At 45.0% G+C, this 18,875-nt stretch overlaps 1 protein-coding gene across 5 annotated transcripts in view; it reads left to right on the forward strand.

Moving 5' to 3' along the window:
• The window catches only part of RIN2 (Ras and Rab interactor 2), a 118,592-nt gene extending 101,076 nt beyond the window's left edge, over positions 1–17,516 (forward strand). For 4 of the 5 annotated variants that reach the window (XM_085896457.1, XM_085896458.1, XM_085896459.1 and 1 more), the window contains 3 exons: positions 1,924–2,090; positions 7,012–9,711; positions 11,486–17,516. In XM_085896457.1, coding sequence (XP_085752583.1) covers positions 1,924–2,090; positions 7,012–7,329 — 485 coding nt within the window. In that variant the 3' untranslated portion in view covers positions 7,330–9,711; positions 11,486–17,516. The remainder of the gene's footprint in view (positions 1–1,923; positions 2,091–7,011; positions 9,712–11,485) is intronic. The other variant, XM_085896461.1, reaches the window with a different exon arrangement.
• The last annotated feature ends 1,359 nt before the right edge of the window (positions 17,517–18,875 follow it).

Consider the following 18,875-nt stretch of genomic DNA (forward strand, 5'->3'; position numbering starts at 1 on the left):
AATCAGGTTTTAGGTTTTATAAGGAGGGGGATTGTATATAAATCAAAAGAGGAGGTGTTAACATTGTGCAGGAATTTAGTGAGGGCCACATCTAGAATATTGTGTGCAGTTTTGTTCTCAACTCAGGAAGGACACAGATGCCATAGAGGGGGTTCAGCGCAGGGCTACTACATCGATTTGAGGCCGAGCTAGACTCAGCTTTGAGGAGCGGCTGAAGGAGAAAGGGCTTTACACACTAAAAAGGAGGTGGTTATGAGGAGATATGATCAAGATGTTTAACATTATGAAAGGTCGAGATAAAATAAGTGAAGATGAATTATTCAACAGAGCAGACAGTGATAGGACCAGGGGTCATAGCCTGAGAGTTAAGACGGTAGTAAGGTCGGGGACTTTCACTCGGAGAGTAGTTAATGCATGGAATGGTCTCTCTGGAAAGGTCGTGGCAGCAGAAATGGTACCTGGAAGTATTGGATATGGAGGGGTATAGGTAAAGCGATGTTGACAGGACTTCTAAGTTGCTTGAGCATTGATGAGTGATTGTGTGGATGTGTGCAGTGTTGTTGGTGGGGGTCTCGTAAAGGGTTGTTGTGTGGTTGATATTGTGTTTTTTACCCAACCCCATGCCTCTTTCCCTGGAAAAGAACAAGAAAAAATACAAAAACTACAAAAAAAAACACTAAAGTTAAAAAAAATAAAATACATTGTTCATTTTCTTATTTTGATCTTGTGTTGATGAATTCATGTGATGTTGATGATTCTTCACCATTGAGAGATAGGGCCAAAAAAAAACGATACATAGCACGATATCTCAAATGTATTGGGCCCCATATGTTGTCGAGGATCAGGCATTACGTGGCGGAGGTATGCACTCCACCGAGTACCCTTCCAGTTTCCAATCTGTCTCGGTTGTCTTTTCGTTCATTGGTCCAACACAGCGTCCAGTATCGTTAGACAAGAAGTTGTACCTCAACTGATTTGCTCTGTTAGCCGGTACTGCACATATCTGTTCCACTCAACAGAAGATCATCAGGTGCGGCGCCGAGGGCGTGTCCTCTAGTTAGGTTGCCATGCCAATAGAAAGGTATCGTGGAAACATCGACGCGTAACCCTGCTATGCTGGTAGTCTAAGTCGAGCGACTACGGCTGTGTAATAACGACAGCCCATTGGACCGTCCGTAGAGTTATCTGTGCTCGGTGGCCTCAGAACTGGGTGTTCGGGAGAATATCAAGTGCTTCCCCTCGTGATGAGCCCCGAACCATGGGCGGTAACTATGTGTGTGTTTATGTCGTATAAGTGAGTCGTTTGTCACAATTTTTCTAAGAGATGGCCGAACGGATCATCGGCAAACTTTCAGAGGTTCACCAGTGAGTGCCGAGGAGTATTTTAGGCCAAAAAACCCCCCAAAAATTGAAATTTTGAAGAGAAAAAATTGGATTTTTCTTTGTCATTGCTCCATCATGCCGTAAGCCTTTGTAGCGATGTGGTGATATTAAATGACACCCGACCCCATGCCTTGGTGCGTGTCGGTAAGTGTTTTAGGCCACCACAAACGATATATCGTATGCTACATACTGTATTCCACAGCTGCTCTTTGATCATAAACAATATACTCCGTGACTTGTTGAAAAGAGTGACGATCAAAGGTTGGAAGTTCTTGAACGTGTATTGTAATGTTGTATGAATATAACTAATTGGACAATTTTTAAAATTTGCCAACGATGTTGTGCCATCCCAAGATCGTTACCATTTTATGTATCATAATTGGTAACTACGATGAGTCATAACATCTTGTAACCAATTTGAAGAAAAATGTGCTCACAGGTCATTCAAATTTAGCACAATTTAAGTCCTGGAATGTGGTTCTGGATGATAAAATGGCAGTTGCTTGATCTTGGCTAAACGCTTTAACTTTGCCATGGCAGGTGGTTACTACTTAACATCAGTGTATGGTGCCATGTATTTGCTGAAGAACTATCATCGGGAAGAGGCAGACAAGCAGCTCCGCACCGATGCACGGAATTCCTTGCGCCAGTGGCACAGCCGACGGACGGTTGGCGGCAAGGTTGTCCCTTCAGTCGAAGATGTTCAGGTTTGTGCCAACTTGGTTTAGTTATCCCAACTGCCTTCTTATAAAATAAGTTGTTTTGGGAGCCATAATTATTTTCATGTCTGATAAGAGAGATGACAGCACCGGTTGTTTGTAGTTGCAACAATGGCATTCCATATTTGCAGTTTCCCTTCAAGGTCCTGATGGCGCCTTGTCAAATCCATCTCAGGTGTTTGCACCTCCTTCACCGTCTCACATCAGATTCCGCTCAGCACAAAACAGAATGTATCAACTCTGTTTGCTTTTAAACTTCATGCTCCCAACCTAACATAGTCTGTTCTCACCTCATCTGCTCCCATCCACTGCCTACGTGACTATCTTTCACTCCCTAGAAGGTAGAAAAGGTAATGTCCATTGTCGACTCTTCATTGGCGATCAGCCTGGATGGCATCGGTACCCATGTTCTGAAATCCTGCTCTGCTGCTCTTCTTTTTTTTTCTTTTTCTTTTTGAATACAATGCCGAGGCTCATATGAGAGTGAACACACAGAACGTACAACAAGGGGAGCGGGAGACAAGAGGGGTGGGAGAGGGAAGGAAAAAAAACTGTGGGGAACAGAGACATGAGATCTGTGGAAGGGAGAGGCATGGGGCAGGGTACGCAGGGTAATCAAGATGGACACGACAGGGACTTTCAGGAAGGAAAGCAGGGAAGTTGAAGGAGGTGGGTTTGGGGTGAATTAGCGGGGGTAGAAAAGATCGTGGTTTTGGATGGGGGAAGATAAGAGATGGTTGTGAACTGCTGGTTTTGAAGACCTGGAGGAAGAGTGGGATTGAAGAGAGTTTGGGAGTTTGTTCCAAAAGTGGGAAAAGAGAGGAATGAAAGAGTGAAGGTGAGCAGTGATTCTTGGTTTTGGTAGTTTTACAAGAAGAGGGTTGCAGGTGGACCTTGAGTGCCTTGCAAAAGTATGAGTGGACATATCTCAGACAGAGCAGGGGAGCGAGACCGGAGAGGAGACGGTAGAAGACAGAAAGACCACCGACCTGCCTGTGGTGAGAGAGTGAGAGACCCAAAGACTCAGCCTCATCGCGGGAGATACCAATGATCCTAAATGCCTTGCTTTCCACAGCGTGAAGCCGAGAATGCTGAGAGGCAGGAGCACCAGCCCAGGGGGAGAGCAGTACTCCATCAGGCTGCGGCCAAAAGCTTTGTATGTGGTCAGGAGCTCAGGTGTGCCAAGGAAGGACTTTGCATGACAGAGGATGCCGAGTCGGTGACTGGCTTTGGAGGACAGGTTGGAAACGTGGCTTTCCCCGGAAAGATCATGGCAGATAGTGAGACCCGAAGCTTGAATGGAAGGACTTCTTGAAGAGGACATACTGGGGACCTTGTTCTTACCCCCTCGGCTAATTAACACCGCACCACCCCTCGTGTGGTGATTCGTAAAACTTGAGAGCTCACAGATTCTCTACTTACTCACATCGAGATGCCTCCTACTCGTCCACCGACCAAGCAACTCTACACAATGCTATATTCCCTACTAGAATCTTCCATCTACCCCCCCCCCCCCGCACCCCCACATTCGTATTAATTACTTTATTTTCTTTCTCATCTCGGCAATATCTCAGGCACCTTTTGAGCTCGGACGCTGATATTTGGACACGGCAGTGAACAAGTGATTTGGCTATAAAGAGTATTTTTGATTTCTTCATTAATCGATTAATTATATATTATATAAACTGGTCGACAAAAATATAGTTTTTTTTTTCTTGCATGGACTTTGGAAACTGTTTTGGTTAATTTTGGGCTGCTGAATCCAAATCTGAGCTCAGATTTGCTCTATCAATTCAAGTTTTTGTGCTATCTGTCTGCTCCATATTTATGGATTTTTACAAAAGTTGACCATCCAGTCTGGCAATCTTGTTGGGGATAAAACACCGTAGCTGTAAACAGCCCCTATGGTAAACAGCCTGCCATGAGCAAAGTGGAGTTATTGTCTGATTCTCTTTAAAGAATCAACGTATGCATCAGTAGTTTACGTCTACGACGTATTTGTGATTTGCAGCTGTGAAGACGACCTAATCTGCTGTTAAGACTCTACCTAATCTCGCGAGATGCGAGCATTACTGTATTACGCGATTCTCAGTGGGCGGGCACAGCTGACTCAGTGGGGTTGTTTATACCGGTACCTGGTACCTTACGCTGTAAGCTAGCTATGTCTACACCTTCAAAGAGAAGAAAGTGCTGTAACGACCCAGATATCTTCTGCTATATCTGTGGATGCTTCAATTTAGCATCTCAAACACGCAACATCACTACATTCGTCAAGAGAGTGTACCGTGCCTACTTTAAAGTACCGCTTGGAGACCAGGACAAAAACTGGGCCTCTCATGAAGTATGCACGACTTGTGTGGAAACTCTGAGATCATGGTCTCAAGGAAAGAATGCTAAGCTCAAGTTTGGTGTGCCGATGGTTTGGAGAGAACCAAAAAACCACTGAGATGACTGCTACTTCCGCCTTGTAAATGTCAAAGGATTCAATAAGAAAAACAAGCAATACATGACTTACCCCAGCATACCCTCTGCTATATGCCCAGTTCCACATTGTGACGAAATACCTGTACCTGTTTTTACCGAGCTCGCAGAGATTGATGAGGAAGCACTTACTTCATCCACATCTTCATCCAATGATGACGATGAAGAAGCAGATGCAGAGTACAAGCCATTGGATTCGTTTTTTGATCAACCTTCTCTGTATAGTCAGCCTGAATCGAATGATCTGATCCGAGATTTGAATTTGCCAAAACAATCTGCTGAGTTGTTGGTTTCCAGACTGCAAGAGAAAAACCTCAAACCTGGCACAAGTGTCTCATTTAATCTCAACAGAGAGGCAGAACTGAGGAAGTACTTCCACTCTGATGGTCAACTTGTATACTGCAATGATGTTGAAGGGCTTCTTCTCGCTATGGGATTGCCTGCGTATCATTCAAGTGAGTGGAGACTCTTTATTGACAGTTCGAAAAGAAGTTTGAAATGTGTTTTACTTCACAATGGGAACATCGATGGATCCATCCCCATAGGACACTCAGTGACCCTGAAGGAGAAGTATGTAAACATCAAGGTTGTACTTGAACGATTGAAGTACCACGATCATGAATGGTTGATCTGTGTGGATTTGAAAATGGTGAACTTCCTTTTGGGGCAACAAGGAGGTTACACCAAATACCCTTGCTTCCTATGCTACTGGGACAGTGGGGCGAAGGAGGAGCACTGGGTGCGAAAGGAATGGCCATCAAGGAATAGTCTGATACCTGGTGACAAGAACATCATTAATGAACCACTGGTTGATCGGAAAAATATCACCCTTCCACCCTTGCACATCAAACTCGGTCTGATGAAGCAGTTTGTTAAAGCTCTTGATCACACTGGAGACTGCTTTGGCTACATATGTTCAAACTTTCCGAGTCTTAGCGACGAGAAGAAAAAAGCAGGGATATTCGACGGACCTCAGATCAGAACATTACTCAAGGACTTCGTTACGACAATGACCGCCGTCGAAGCTCAAGCGTGGAATGCATTCACTAATGTGGTGCAGAATTTTCTTGGGAACAAGAGAGATGACAACTACCGAGAGATTGTGGAGGAGCTGCTCCTCAGTCTGCGAGCGCTGGGGGTGCAGAATGAGCATCAAGGTGCACTACTTGCACAGTCACCTGAGCGAGTTTCCAGATAACCTTGGAGGTGTAAGCGATGAACAGGGTGAACGTTTCCATCAAGACATTAAAGTGATGGAAGAATGTTATCAAGGTCGTTGGGACTCAAATATGATGGCAGATTACTGCTGGAGTTTGATGAGGGATGTGCCAGATGCTGTACATAAGAGATTGTCCACCAAGAGGAGGTTTACTATGTTGTAATACGATTACACCTGTGCCTTTGGATACTTACGCTTTCAAGTACCGGTACTCATTTTGTTATATTCGCATATTTTTGCATTTATTGCTGCATTTTGAATGTCGTGAAAAGTCACAAAACTCAGAAAAATGCTTTGAGCTTGAGTGATGCCTTGTATTTAAGTGATATACACCATGTTAAGGGGAACTTTTTCCGCCTATATATTTAACTTAGTTTAGTGTAATTTGTAAACTTTTCATACATTAAAAATATCGAGAAAATGTGTAAAAATATGTGCAAGCAAGCATGGATTATATGTTAATGTATGATTAAATATTGTAATTGAAGTTAGGTACCTTTCATTGTAAACATTTTTGCATCTATCGATCTTCTAATGCAACAGTGTTTTTCAACTTCGAGTGTAAAATTGCTGTTTTCTCAAAAATAATGATTTTTCATTGTTCAAAAACCTGATGTGATAGGCAAAAACTAATGACAGATTTGGATTCAGCACCCAAAAGTTAGCTGGAATCCGTTGAAAAACTCCATGCACGAGAAATCGTGTTGACCAGTGATGAATTATTAATTTTTTTTTATGAATTACTTGATTTTCAAAAAGTTACATTTGGATGGCACAGTGGTGGTGTCGGTATGCTATTAGCCAATTGATAAAGAAATTAATTATTTTATGGTTAATATTTATTTATTTTAATTACACAATCGATTATTGCACACCACTCCCTCCCAATTCCATCTCCACCTGGATGGTGGGAGTGCCCACTAGTACATACAAAGCTCCACCATAGCCTAAGGCAATGTAGAGAATAAAATAAAATATAAAAGCACTGACAAATTTAAAAGCAAATATCTGTTTTTATTTTTGCAACAACAATGGATAATATTTAAATACAATGATGTATTCGAACAAGGAGGGAATGAGACTTGATGGGTTTTGAGGTAGGTAGGCAGCAAGTGAACAAGTTATTTGGACTTGATGCTTTCATCAAAAATAATAAGACTCGATGCTTTCGAAAATAGTGATGTGACTAAATCTACCTGTGTGCTGCAGAGCTTCATCCGAGTGGTGTTTCAAGATGGTGGATGCACGGCCAAAACAATTGTTGCTCATCCCCTCGCTACGGCTGAGGAGCTGTGTCAGCTGTGCGCCGATAAATTTCATGTCTCCGACCCAGACAACTTTCATGTCTTTTTGATGCTTAACAACACTTATCAGGAGCTGGCTGCTGATACCCACCCACTGAAGATCAAAGCAGAACTGCACAACAAGCGACAATTGAAGCCTGCCGACCCCTTTTATTTCATTTACCGCCGAGTTGGACCCTCTTCAGATCGATATTCGGGTTCAAGCATTCCTACTGATCAATGATGTGTGATGAGAAGGGATGTAGAGGGATATGAAGTTAAAAGAGGAAAACGATGGATGTGCAAATAGTCAGAACAAATTAGTGCAGATATGGTTGTTGTCCATCCTGAAGTCATCTTTAATATTCTCCTTATCTTAACCTTCCTTCCCCATCATATCTCTCTTTCTCTATCTCTATCACTATCTCTCTCATATATATATATATATATATATATATATATATATATATATATATATATATATATATATATATATATATATATATATATATATATATATATATACACACACACACATATATATTGTTGCGGTTCGGGGGTCGTGTGAGAAGACCACTTGGGGGAAGCTATCTCGGCTCCTACCAGACTCCCCGGAATTTCAGGCCGTCGCGCACGGATAATTCCATGACGCGGTGGGTTGCAAACCGACCATGGACGCCAATAACTCAACCACGTGACCTAGGGTCCACCCGTCAATGGGTTAACCGGGTTACCGAAGTAATCACGTGATTTAATTACCGGGGAACCACGTTCTCAGTACGCCTTGTCTGAACCGGATCACTCTACCAGACCGGATCACCTTACCGGATCGAATCACTTTACCGGATCGGATGCAGCCAAGCGACACTGCCAAGGGCGTACCGGCTAAGAGGAATGGATCGTTGGGAATAAAGTCCCAGCTAATCTCGGATTCGAACCATACTGGATCAATGCAAGAAAAGACAGGAACGAGCTGGGAACATTTCTAATAATAATTTATTTACAAGCAGGCGAGGAAAGGTATGTGGTACAGGGAAGAGTTTATTAGGGTGTGTTGTGCAGGGATAGAAAGAAGCGTGAGAGGTGCAGCAATATACAAGCAACTTACAAAAGCAGACACAGAGCAGACTTAATGCAAAATAATAATCTTAATAATAATAAGCTTCTGCAATCTTACTTATGTGGACAGGTGCCAGGACAACACACACACACACACACACACACACACACACACACACACACACACACACACACACACACACACACACACACACACACACACACACACAGAAGAGGAGTTATTGAAACAAGAAGGGAGGAGAGCTGAGGCTACGGTCTCTCAGTACCTTGTACAATGGATTGCCCGAACGCGCCACCAATACATTTAGGGGGAATGCTCCGTGGTGCGATACCTCCCCAACAGCTGGCGTGCCGTATCTCGCTTCGCGGCAATTCATGCAAAGCTTCATCCAGAGAATGTGACGCGACTGTCGGGCATGAAGAAAGGAACTTGGGTAGAGAAGGGTGGAGTCAGCAGGCGATGATGACAGGAGGGCGGAGCTGAGGCGATGACGAAGTCCAGCTCATGCAGGGGCAGCAGAACAGAGAGAGAGAGAGAGAAAGAATGGCCCCGCTCCGACCTTCATAGGCCCCGCGGGGCAGGGGGGACACCCCGAAGTGATGCGTCGTCACCCGAACCGGGCGCTCTGATTGGCCCCGGCCCCCCCGCGCGGCCCGGCCGCGATGGTCGGAAGCAGCAACATTCCACTTCCGGAAAGGTGGCCCCACGTGGTGGAATTGTCTCGCTCCGAACTCACGACATGATATGAATCGCCCACACCATTGCCTTGTGTCATGTATTGCCTTGCAAGAATGTCAGATGTTGTCCATTCCCGCGAAATGGAAACTCAAGTAAATTACCACTCCTAACTTGTCACACGGAACTGCTGCCTCGTGAGAAGCCCGATTTCATGGAATCGTGTTGCGCACTCATTGGTGTACACCGCCAGTGATAGGCTATTTATAACTGCGTTGCGTTCAGAGACCACCATGGTGGTCGCTGGCTCATTGTGTGGCCAGGCTAGGCCGTGAAGCTGGGCATTGAGTACTGTATTGGGTATTACGCAAGATGGGGTCATAAGCCATGGTCGTCGTGACGACAGTTGTCATTCTACTTTGGATATGTACACACGTTGATCGCACTGCAGGCAGGACGATGGCGACTAACCGTAAGCTTACAACTAAAACCTACCAAGAAAAATACGACATCAAGTTTTGCGAGGCAAATCCACTGATGAAGAAAACAGCCATATCTGAGAAGTTCGACATCAAATGGCAGACATTGAACGATATCTTGAAGAATAAGGGCAAGATGTTTGGACAAGTGGAGAAGATCGCGAGGCCGGTGGTAAGTGTGAAACGCGTGAAATGTGTGTCCTTTGAAGATGTCGATGACGCGCTCATCATCTGGTTTCGGCAAATGTCGGCTCAGCCAAATATTCGGTTGGACGGTGAAATGTTGCTGCTGAAGGCACGTAAATTCGCTGTGGACCTCGGGCATGATGATGCCGAGACCTTGCCGATGCACTGGATAGACAGATTCAAAGTGAGGTGGGGAATCGGCAAGGTCAAGGTCAGGTCAGGTATGGGAGCATGTGCCAGAACAGCGCGTCGCTGCGTCCACTTTCCGCCGGTACTCCGGGGGCCTCCGTCTGGCCATCCCCCAGGCAGATGCCAGGCCCATCCCCATCTCCTTGAGATGATGGTCAACCTGCTGCAACCATGAGGCACGTGGTCGGCCCACTGGCCTCCTCCACTCATGAGACTCCCTCGCTGAGAGAATCTGGTGAGCAGGATCAGCGTCAGGAAAACGAGCCACATGTCCATACAGCCGCAGCTGACGCTCACGGACTATGCAGGTAACAAATCTCATCCGAGTCTCTCTCAGCAACCGCTCGTTGGACACAAAATCCGACCAGCGATAGCCAAGGATTCTCCGAAGAGACCTGGTACCAAAGGAATTAAGTCTCCGTCTCAGATCCTTGGTCAAAGTCCAAGTCTCGCACCCATAGAGCAAGACTGGAAGTACCAAGGACCTGAAGACTCGGACTTTCGTCCTCCCGCACAGGTACCGGCAGCGCCACACCCCATGATCCAGTGAATCCATGACTCCCCAGGCCCGACCCAGACGTCTATTGACCTCCGGCTCACAACCTGCGGAGACATGAATATCACTGCCAAGGTAAGTGAATCTATCCACGACCTCAACATCCTCACCACAAACAGACACAGACAGGACAGCAGCATCCAAGATGTCACCGAAAGCCTGGATCTTTGTTTTGACCCAAGAAATCCGTAATCCCAACGGCTCCGACTCCTCATTCAGCACCTCGAGGGCCCCCAAGAGGATGTCTAAAGTCTCCGCAAAGATGACTGCATCATCTGCAAAATCAAGGTCCGAGATCTTGACATTGCCAAACGATGCACCGCAACTTGATCTCTCCGACATCCTCCCAAAATCCAGTCCATACAAGTGCTGAAAAGTGTGGGGGCAAGTACACATCCCTGACGAACTCCAGTAACAACTGGAAATAAGTCAGAGGCGGTACCACCACACTTCACAGCACTCTCAGTACCAGAGTAGAGTTCAGACATCAGATCGATCAGTTTCAGTGGCACCCCACGAAGACCAAGAATCCTCCAGAGGACATCCCGATTCACTGAATCGAACGCTTTACAGAGATCAACATAGGCTGCAAGCAGCCCCTGCCGAAACTCTCGTCTGCGTTCAGTGAGGACACGAAGAGCAAGGATACGGTCAATCGTTGACCTCTTTGGTGTAAAGCCTGACTGCTCTGGACACTGGTGCTCAAGCAGATGGTGGCGAACCCTATCAAGAATTATCCGAGCAAAGACCTTGCCCGGCACTGAGAGCAGCGTCACCCCTCGGTAGTTGTTGCAGTCTTGGCGATCACCCTTCCCTTTCCAGAGAGGGACAACAAGGCCCCTCTTCCAGTCAGTTGGGATGATGCCTGTGTTCCAGGCAGAGCACAAAACTGCATGCAACGACGCGAGTGCAGCATTTCCACCAGCCTTGAGAAGTTCAGCATGGATGCCACAGATCCCTGGAGCTTTGCCCCGTTTCAACTGGTTCACCGCAGCCCGTGTTTCCACAAGCGATGGTGGACCACAGTTGATTCGAGGGTCAGCAACAGGGATTGTAACACCCTTGACGTCCAACTCGACAGCTGGGGGATCAGCCTGGTACAACCGCTCAAAGTAACCGGCCCAGCGGGCCTTCACTTCAGACTCCTCTGTCAAGAGCCTACCACTCTCTGCTCGAACTGCAGTGCTCCGAGGGATGGGCTTGGATGAACGTAATGCGCGAATTCCCCTGTAAGGTCAAGAAGTGCAGCGAATCAGGCGGTGTGGATTCGGCAGTGGTGCACGACTGGAAGGATGGCAAATTGAAAGACATCTTGGAAAGGTATCAGCCTCGGGACGTGTACAATGCCGATGAGACTGGGCTTTTCTAGCAGATGCTGCCAGAAAAGTCTCTGGGGTTCGTTGGTCAATCCCATCATGGTAATAAGCAGGCGAAGATCCGTGTAACACTGCTGGTTGGAGTGAACATGGATGGCACCGACAAGCTGCCTCTATACGCCATCGGGAAAAGTAAGAATCCCCGAGCCTTCAAAAGTGTGAAGCACCTGCTTGAGGCATACTCAGCGAATAAAAAGGCGTGGATGACTTCTGCCCTGTTCGAACAATGGTTGGTGAAACTGAACCATCGTATGGCACTTGAAAAACGCAAAATTGCGTTCGTAGTTGACAACTGCACCGCTCACCCTGCATGTCAACTGGAGAACATAGAACTTGTATTCCTCCCACCCAATACTACCAGTCGCACTCAACCAATGGATGGTGGCGTCATCAGAAACCTGAAACTTCACTACCGCCAGATCCTTGCCACGCATCACCTGAATGCAGCAGATGAGGGAATCACATTCAAATGGGATTTTATGGATGCCCTGGTAGCTGCCAAAACCGCATGGGGAAAGGTCTCCAATGCTACCATCGCGAACTGCTTCCGTTCGGTCGGGTTCATCAATGCGGAAGATGCGGATCGCAGCGCCCATGAAGTTGATGAGGAGAGCGATGGCGACCATGGAAACCAGTTCCGCAACGTCTGGGAAAGACTTGCTGAAATCTTTGTTTCAGACGTGATGCCCTCATTGGAAAAATACATCAACGTGGATGCTGAATTAGGTAGCACCCAACAAATGACTGATGCAGAAATTGTGGATTCTGTGAAGAACGTCTCCGACGATACGGGTGACGTGGACGATGTGGACATTGTTGATCTCGATGACTCAGGGGAGACATACATTCCAAACACGGCTCCAACTATTCGGGAGGCATTCAGCGCCCTGGATGTGATGCGCTGATACTGTCTTTCGGTGGAGGATTGCCCAGACAACATTATGGAATTCAATGACCGGTTTGAGTCCTTTCTCATGCAACAGATGCCCAAGAGTTTGAGGCAGTCAAACATAACGGATTACTTCGCGAAGGAGTAAAGGATCGATCGAGCTTCGTGTTGAAGTCCGATCATGGTTTTATCTTGGCTTGTTTTGTACATCACCGCACTCACTTACACATTGGCATTGAGTGGTAGTCATCACCACGATGACTGTGTGTCATGTAATTTGTCACCATACCATCACCGATGGTATACGAGTTGTCTTACAGAGTTGTTCATTATCTTTACTTTTGATAAACTGATTCATGAATTCCATCTTTGCTTGATCACTTTCCAACTCACCAATGAACCCCCACCTTTGCCCCAAGGATTGTGTTTCCATTTTGGTGCAATAGCCGGCTTAGAGATTGTTGCGCCCTCTCACACGTACATGTCCAGGCCACGCGGGACTTCATCCTTCACCCCACAGTCATCATGAATGTTCACATATGCGTAAGTCGTCACATGGCAAAGTCGTCACTTTTTTCTCGGTCCCGATGGTGACGACTTACGTGCAGTCTACTGTGTATATATATATATATATATATATATATATATATATATATATATATATATATATATATATATATATATATATATATATATATATATATATATATATATTGTTACGGCCACAGATACCGCGACACCAGCTTGTCACTCAGGGGGATTATTCCTGGTTGTCCTTGGAAGAGCCCCACCTGGGGCCACCGCCCACAATTAACGTTGTTGTATGGTGGGTTATTTTAGAACCACGAACGCCACCCAGTCAACCACGAGTTCCAGTGTCCACCTTGTAATTATGCTGTTTAACTGGAGGTCACGTGGTTACCTGAACAGGGAGCGTGCCCTCGGCAAAGCACCAATCTTATCTGGATTAGATTTTAATTAGGGCGGCCGAGCGTTTTAACGGCTGGTGCGTGCCAACTATTTTTGGTCAAATCTGCGGTAATTACCTCCCAGTCTATCTCGGTTCGGACAATGCTAGACCAATGGAAGGAAAGGACAAACACGGACAGGTTGGAAATCGACAAGTGATTTATTAATAATAAAATAAATAAAAATAACTTTTCATTTCCTGAGGTAAATAAGTGAATAAATTCCAAAGCAATCGAAATGAATAATTACTCAGGCAAAATCAATCAAAATGACAGGAAAGAGACAGAGCAGATGCTTATCAGGGGGTTGACTTACAGCTAAACACAGACAAGGGTACCCAGCAGATCATTCAGGAGGGGGAGAGGAGTAGTCTCGCTCACCAGAAAGTAGTCGTCCGTGAAGTGAAAACGTCCTGAAATGTGTGCGTGCGTGTCTTGTCCGTCGCCAGCACCCAGCCTTGCCGTGAACCCACTCGCCAACAGCGTTGAACGCCAGTCGACGTCTGGGGGGCACCGAGATCGTCTGTCACGGGTTTAGACCCTGGTGCTGTGACACGGGCAGCTCCTCGCACTTCAAGAAACTGGTGACGTCCAATGACACACACGGTCCGTTGGTGACTGATCCACGCCTCACTCATTGTGACCGACCCGTGCCTCTCTTGTTGTCGGCGCTGCTCACACCCACACGTGCACCACACGCTCGCTTGCTCAAGCACTGGAAAGGACGAACTGACTGACGAATTGTCTTGTTGGCGCTGGTCAAACACCCACACGCTCACTCGCTCGCGCGCTCCCACTCTGGTTCGCTTGCTCGCTTCTTCCCTCGCGCGCTTTCACCCTCTCTGGCTCGCTTGCACGCTCGCTTCAGAATGGACCTCTTTTTATACCTGTGGCCCGTCTCGGTGGGCACAGAGTCCCCCCAAGCTCAGCCCACGCCACTTGCGCACCGTTACCATGACAACCCGTGCTCTCAAAAAAGGGCGGGCCTCGGCGTCCGTGAAAGAAATGTGTGTAAACGTTGCTGAAAAAAAAGGTGGGCATTGGTGCTCGTGAAAGAAATATGTGTGTAAACGTGTCTGTCGTAAAGAAAAAAGCTTCCCATAAGAGAGGAGATCGATCCTTTACCCTTCTGAATGCATCACATTTAAAATCCCATTAGACATGGGGATGGGGCTAATCTGAACATGTATTTAAGGAAACAACTGTCTGAGGACCTGGATGTGTGGATGCATTCATCAGACAGGATTCTGAAATCCGTAACAATATATATACACACACACACACACACACACACACACACACACACACACACACACACACACACACACACACACACACACACACACACACACACACACACACACACACACACACACACACACACACACACACACACATATGTATCTAGCTCTCTCTTTCTCTCTTGAGATATCTAGCTCTTATCTATCTACATCCTTACCCACATACCTTTTATCTCCATTTGCGTGCCCCTACCTTCCTCAATATATCTACTTCTTTTGTCTGCTTGCTTCTACTGACAACGTTACTCCACTGTCTATTGTCATCTTCCAGGATCCTTGGGATTGTATCCAAAAATGTAAATAGAAAAGGCAATTTTGAAAGTGAAAAGGGTTTGTTGCCAGGTTTCAGGTTATTTTGTAATGAATTGTAAGAGTTATACAAGTACAGTGTTGTTTTAGTCAGTGCAATCTGGAACACAAAGTTAATGACGTTGTGATAGGGCAAGTATAGTCGTGGTTAATGGAGTGTGGTGGATAAAAGGATAAAATGAGCTTTTCTCCAAAAGCTCTTTCAAAGGATTTCTGATAAATAATAATTGATGCCAAGACCGATGTGAGAAACAATTTTTTTTGAGAAAACATCATTCAAAATGTAATAGAAATTGGTCTCAATCTCACAAATTCAGGGCGATTTTGGCATTTTAGAGTTAGAATGTCAGACCTATTTTTACTAATGCTCGAGTCTTCGTCCAGATCAAACTGACCATTTGTTTTGTCTTCGATAGAAAACTATCGAGGTTACAAAAGGTTTTAGTTAATACAGAAGGTAGCAGTATGTTTGTTTGATTCTAAGAACTAATAATTGTTTGTGCCTGAATAATGTACCAACATGGATTCCGATCCCTTTTCCCTGTGGTGACAAATAAGGATGTTGTAATTTATTGCCTCTGCCATTGAAGTTGGGTAGAGCTTGTTTTTTCACCCCCTGTTTGTTTGTCTGTCTGTCTGTCTGTGAACAAAAAAAAAAAAAAAGTTATGGAGTGATTTAGATGACACTTGGTGGATGAGTTGGGTAGGTGATGAGAACAGGCTGATTAGATTTGGGAGGTCTGGATCCAGATATGTCCGATCAGTGAGTTTTAAAACTTAAACTGTTCAGCCTGCCGGAGGTATGCTCTCTACCGAGTGCCGTTGTAGTTTTAAGTTGGAATTATTATGGAAGGTTGCACATCCTTCGAGGAAAGCTTTGTGTTGATAACATTCTTATGCAGTAAGACTTGTCAAGCAAAATATTGCAACAATCTCAAGATCTTCCTTCTTTGCATTGGTAGGGATTGCACGATGGCTTCAAGGTATGCATACTTGTCTATCAGCTATCTAGCCTGGGTTTGAATCTCGAACCAGCTATAAAATGTCATCCGGGTGTTTTTCATGCAGGGCAAAGCATCAATATGTGTGCACCATCCATCAGATGGATGTTAAGCCGGAGGACCCATTTGCCAGCGGTGGTCGGTGGTGGACGTTACATATCCCTTAATGTTTTTTGTTGGAAGTAAGAGAATTATCGCGAGCACCCCAAACAAATTACAAATTTAAGCCAGTTTCAGTTGATTGTCGGGCTTGGCCATCTGCTTGGTGAAAACGTTCCCTGGCTGACCCCCACAAGGTGGGAATGATATACTGATTGGGGCTTTCACAAGAGGAGTAAAGATGGCCGGCTACAAATAACAGGAACGCTGTGAATGGAGGGAGAATATTTGCCTTTGAAAGGTAAGATGTTACTTGAGCCTTTATTTTTGTCTTTTGAAAATAGACTTTAATTTCTACGGTATTATATATTTTTTGTCCCTGTATTTTAAGTGCTGCAGGCAGCCTATTGTAAGAAGGAAGACAAAGGTGGTATGTGTACCTGCACTTAATTATGTATGTGCATAATTTTTGTTCTGAAGCATTACATTTCTAGCTTTGTTTCATTTAACTTCAGCCATTTTGTTGAGATAAATCTGGACAGATAGTGTTTTATTGTACAAAATGTATGTTAAAGTTAAAAAGGCTAACTTTGCTGCCTTGAATGAACATGCTTGAAGTACAGAGTAAGTTTTGGGAGGGGTTTTGAAATGTTCAAACAACATCCTCGCTTTTCTGGAGTCTTTCAAAACGAATTAAGTGTTGTCCATAGCGCGTCGTTTTATCACTTTTAATAACAATATAATTGGGAAGTTATTTTTGCGATCTTCTTCAATGATTATAGCTTGTATTCTGGTATGCATAAATAGTATTCACTATACTTCCAAGATTATTGGGCCAGTGATGAAATGTTCAGGGTTACTAATGCATAGTGTGTGTGTGTGTGTGTGTGTGTGTGTGTGTGTGTGTGTGTGTGTGTGTGTGTGTGTGTGTGTGTGTGTGTGTGTGTGTGTGTGTGTGTGTGTGTGTGTGTGAGTGTGTGTGTGTGTGTGTGTGTGAATAAATAATGTATGTATAGTGCTTGGAATTGCTCGTTCTTCCTGCAGTGGAAGATTGTGTTCTGTTATCTCTGGCCCTCAAACAACATTTTAAGGCGCCGCAGAGTGGTTTGTTTGTGTGAAGCGATTAAAATGAGGGCTTTGGGCTGATGTCTACAGATTTGCAATGTTGCTGTCGTTTTATTTCTAACAGACATAGCGGCATGGGAAGATGTGTCGATTGTCATGCTGGGAAGCATAAGGTCCCCAAACCACCATGTAGGAATGGCAATCCCAACTTTTTCTGTTACCTTGAATAAATTGAATAAATTTCAGAATGCCCTCCATTTACTGTACATGTATTATTCTTATAAAACCGTTGGTGAATTACAATGGGTCTCTTGGTGTTCCTCTTCATGAGATAAATGTAGAGAAAGTGGAGTTGTGGTTAATAAGCTCTCATTTTGATGACGAGCCCAAGTAGCCCACTATTAGTTGGTACTCTGACGTATGTGTCAATAAGTAATAATCTTCCTAAAACCTCAGGTTGTGAACAACATTGCGTGCAAGAGAAAGTAATTGAGAAAATCTAATTTATTGAACAATAAAACCGAACCATATATCCTAAATCCAAAAAAGGACCGGACAGGCTCTATCATGTAGTAAGGCAACGATGATTCTTAAACACAGACTGCAAATTGTGGTGGCTTGAACATGTGTGGAACGTTGTGCTGTTCATCGAAATCTTCACGCCCTCAAATGCAACAGAATCAGTGTCCAATGAGGTTTGGGCAAGACAAATATTTTATCCTCGTATTGCTGAGGAACATTGAGGATTTCAGAAAATTGGCCTTTGTCGACCTTTGGCCTATGTTGACCTCAAAAGAGTGACTGCTATATCACATGGTCATGTAACATGTGGTAAAGTTTCAATTTCCTCCGCTGAACAGTTTTTGATGTACGCTCTTAACAAAATGCAGACATGTATGACGTACGCTACCGATCACTTAACCCTGCGTTTCACTTTACAAGCGCAGGCTAAAAATGGAGGGAAATGGCTGTCTGCACAGATGGGGCTTCTGTTACGCCTGTGCTTGGTGCTGACCCTAAGAGGGTACCGAACACCTCGTTGCTGGAGTTCCGTCACTGTGTGGAGATGGCTCTGCAGATGACCTTCCCAAAGATGCACCAGTGCTGGTAGAGCATGAAGATCAGCACATGACCATACACTTAGGCCTCGAGTCTAGCCTGCCACTCCCGGTCAAGGGCCCACTCAGCACATTGGCCACAATTCCAGCAGTCTCTCTATCCAGCTCAACTGTTTGGCTCTTATCGTTCTTGCTCCACCGCACTGTGTCCCTCAGCTAAATCTTTCTGCTTCCCTGTTTCTTTCTCTCTTTCTCTCTTTCTCTCTCTCTTTGCTTTTTACAAGAAAGTAGAAGGATATTACCACTGCCCCTTCCAGGTCGTGTTGCCAACCAAGGGACTTTCTTCCTCCTCGCCCACCCTTGCTCTGCAAGGAAAATCTCGGAGATTTCTTCCTCTCTTGGGAGGAACTAACTTGCTCCACACCTGCCAGGCACAGGTGTTGTACACCGTACCATATCCACGTAAATTTTCATAAACACGTCTCGTATTAACATTCCCAAAGTAAGTTTTTGATAACGACAAAATGATAATGTGTATTTGTAAAACCACATATTATA

Source organism: Eptatretus burgeri, chromosome 9 (genome assembly GCF_056783735.1).
Source record: "Eptatretus burgeri isolate ZD-2024b chromosome 9, Ebu_testis_v1, whole genome shotgun sequence".
Lineage (NCBI taxonomy): Eukaryota > Metazoa > Chordata > Myxini > Myxiniformes > Myxinidae > Eptatretus > Eptatretus burgeri.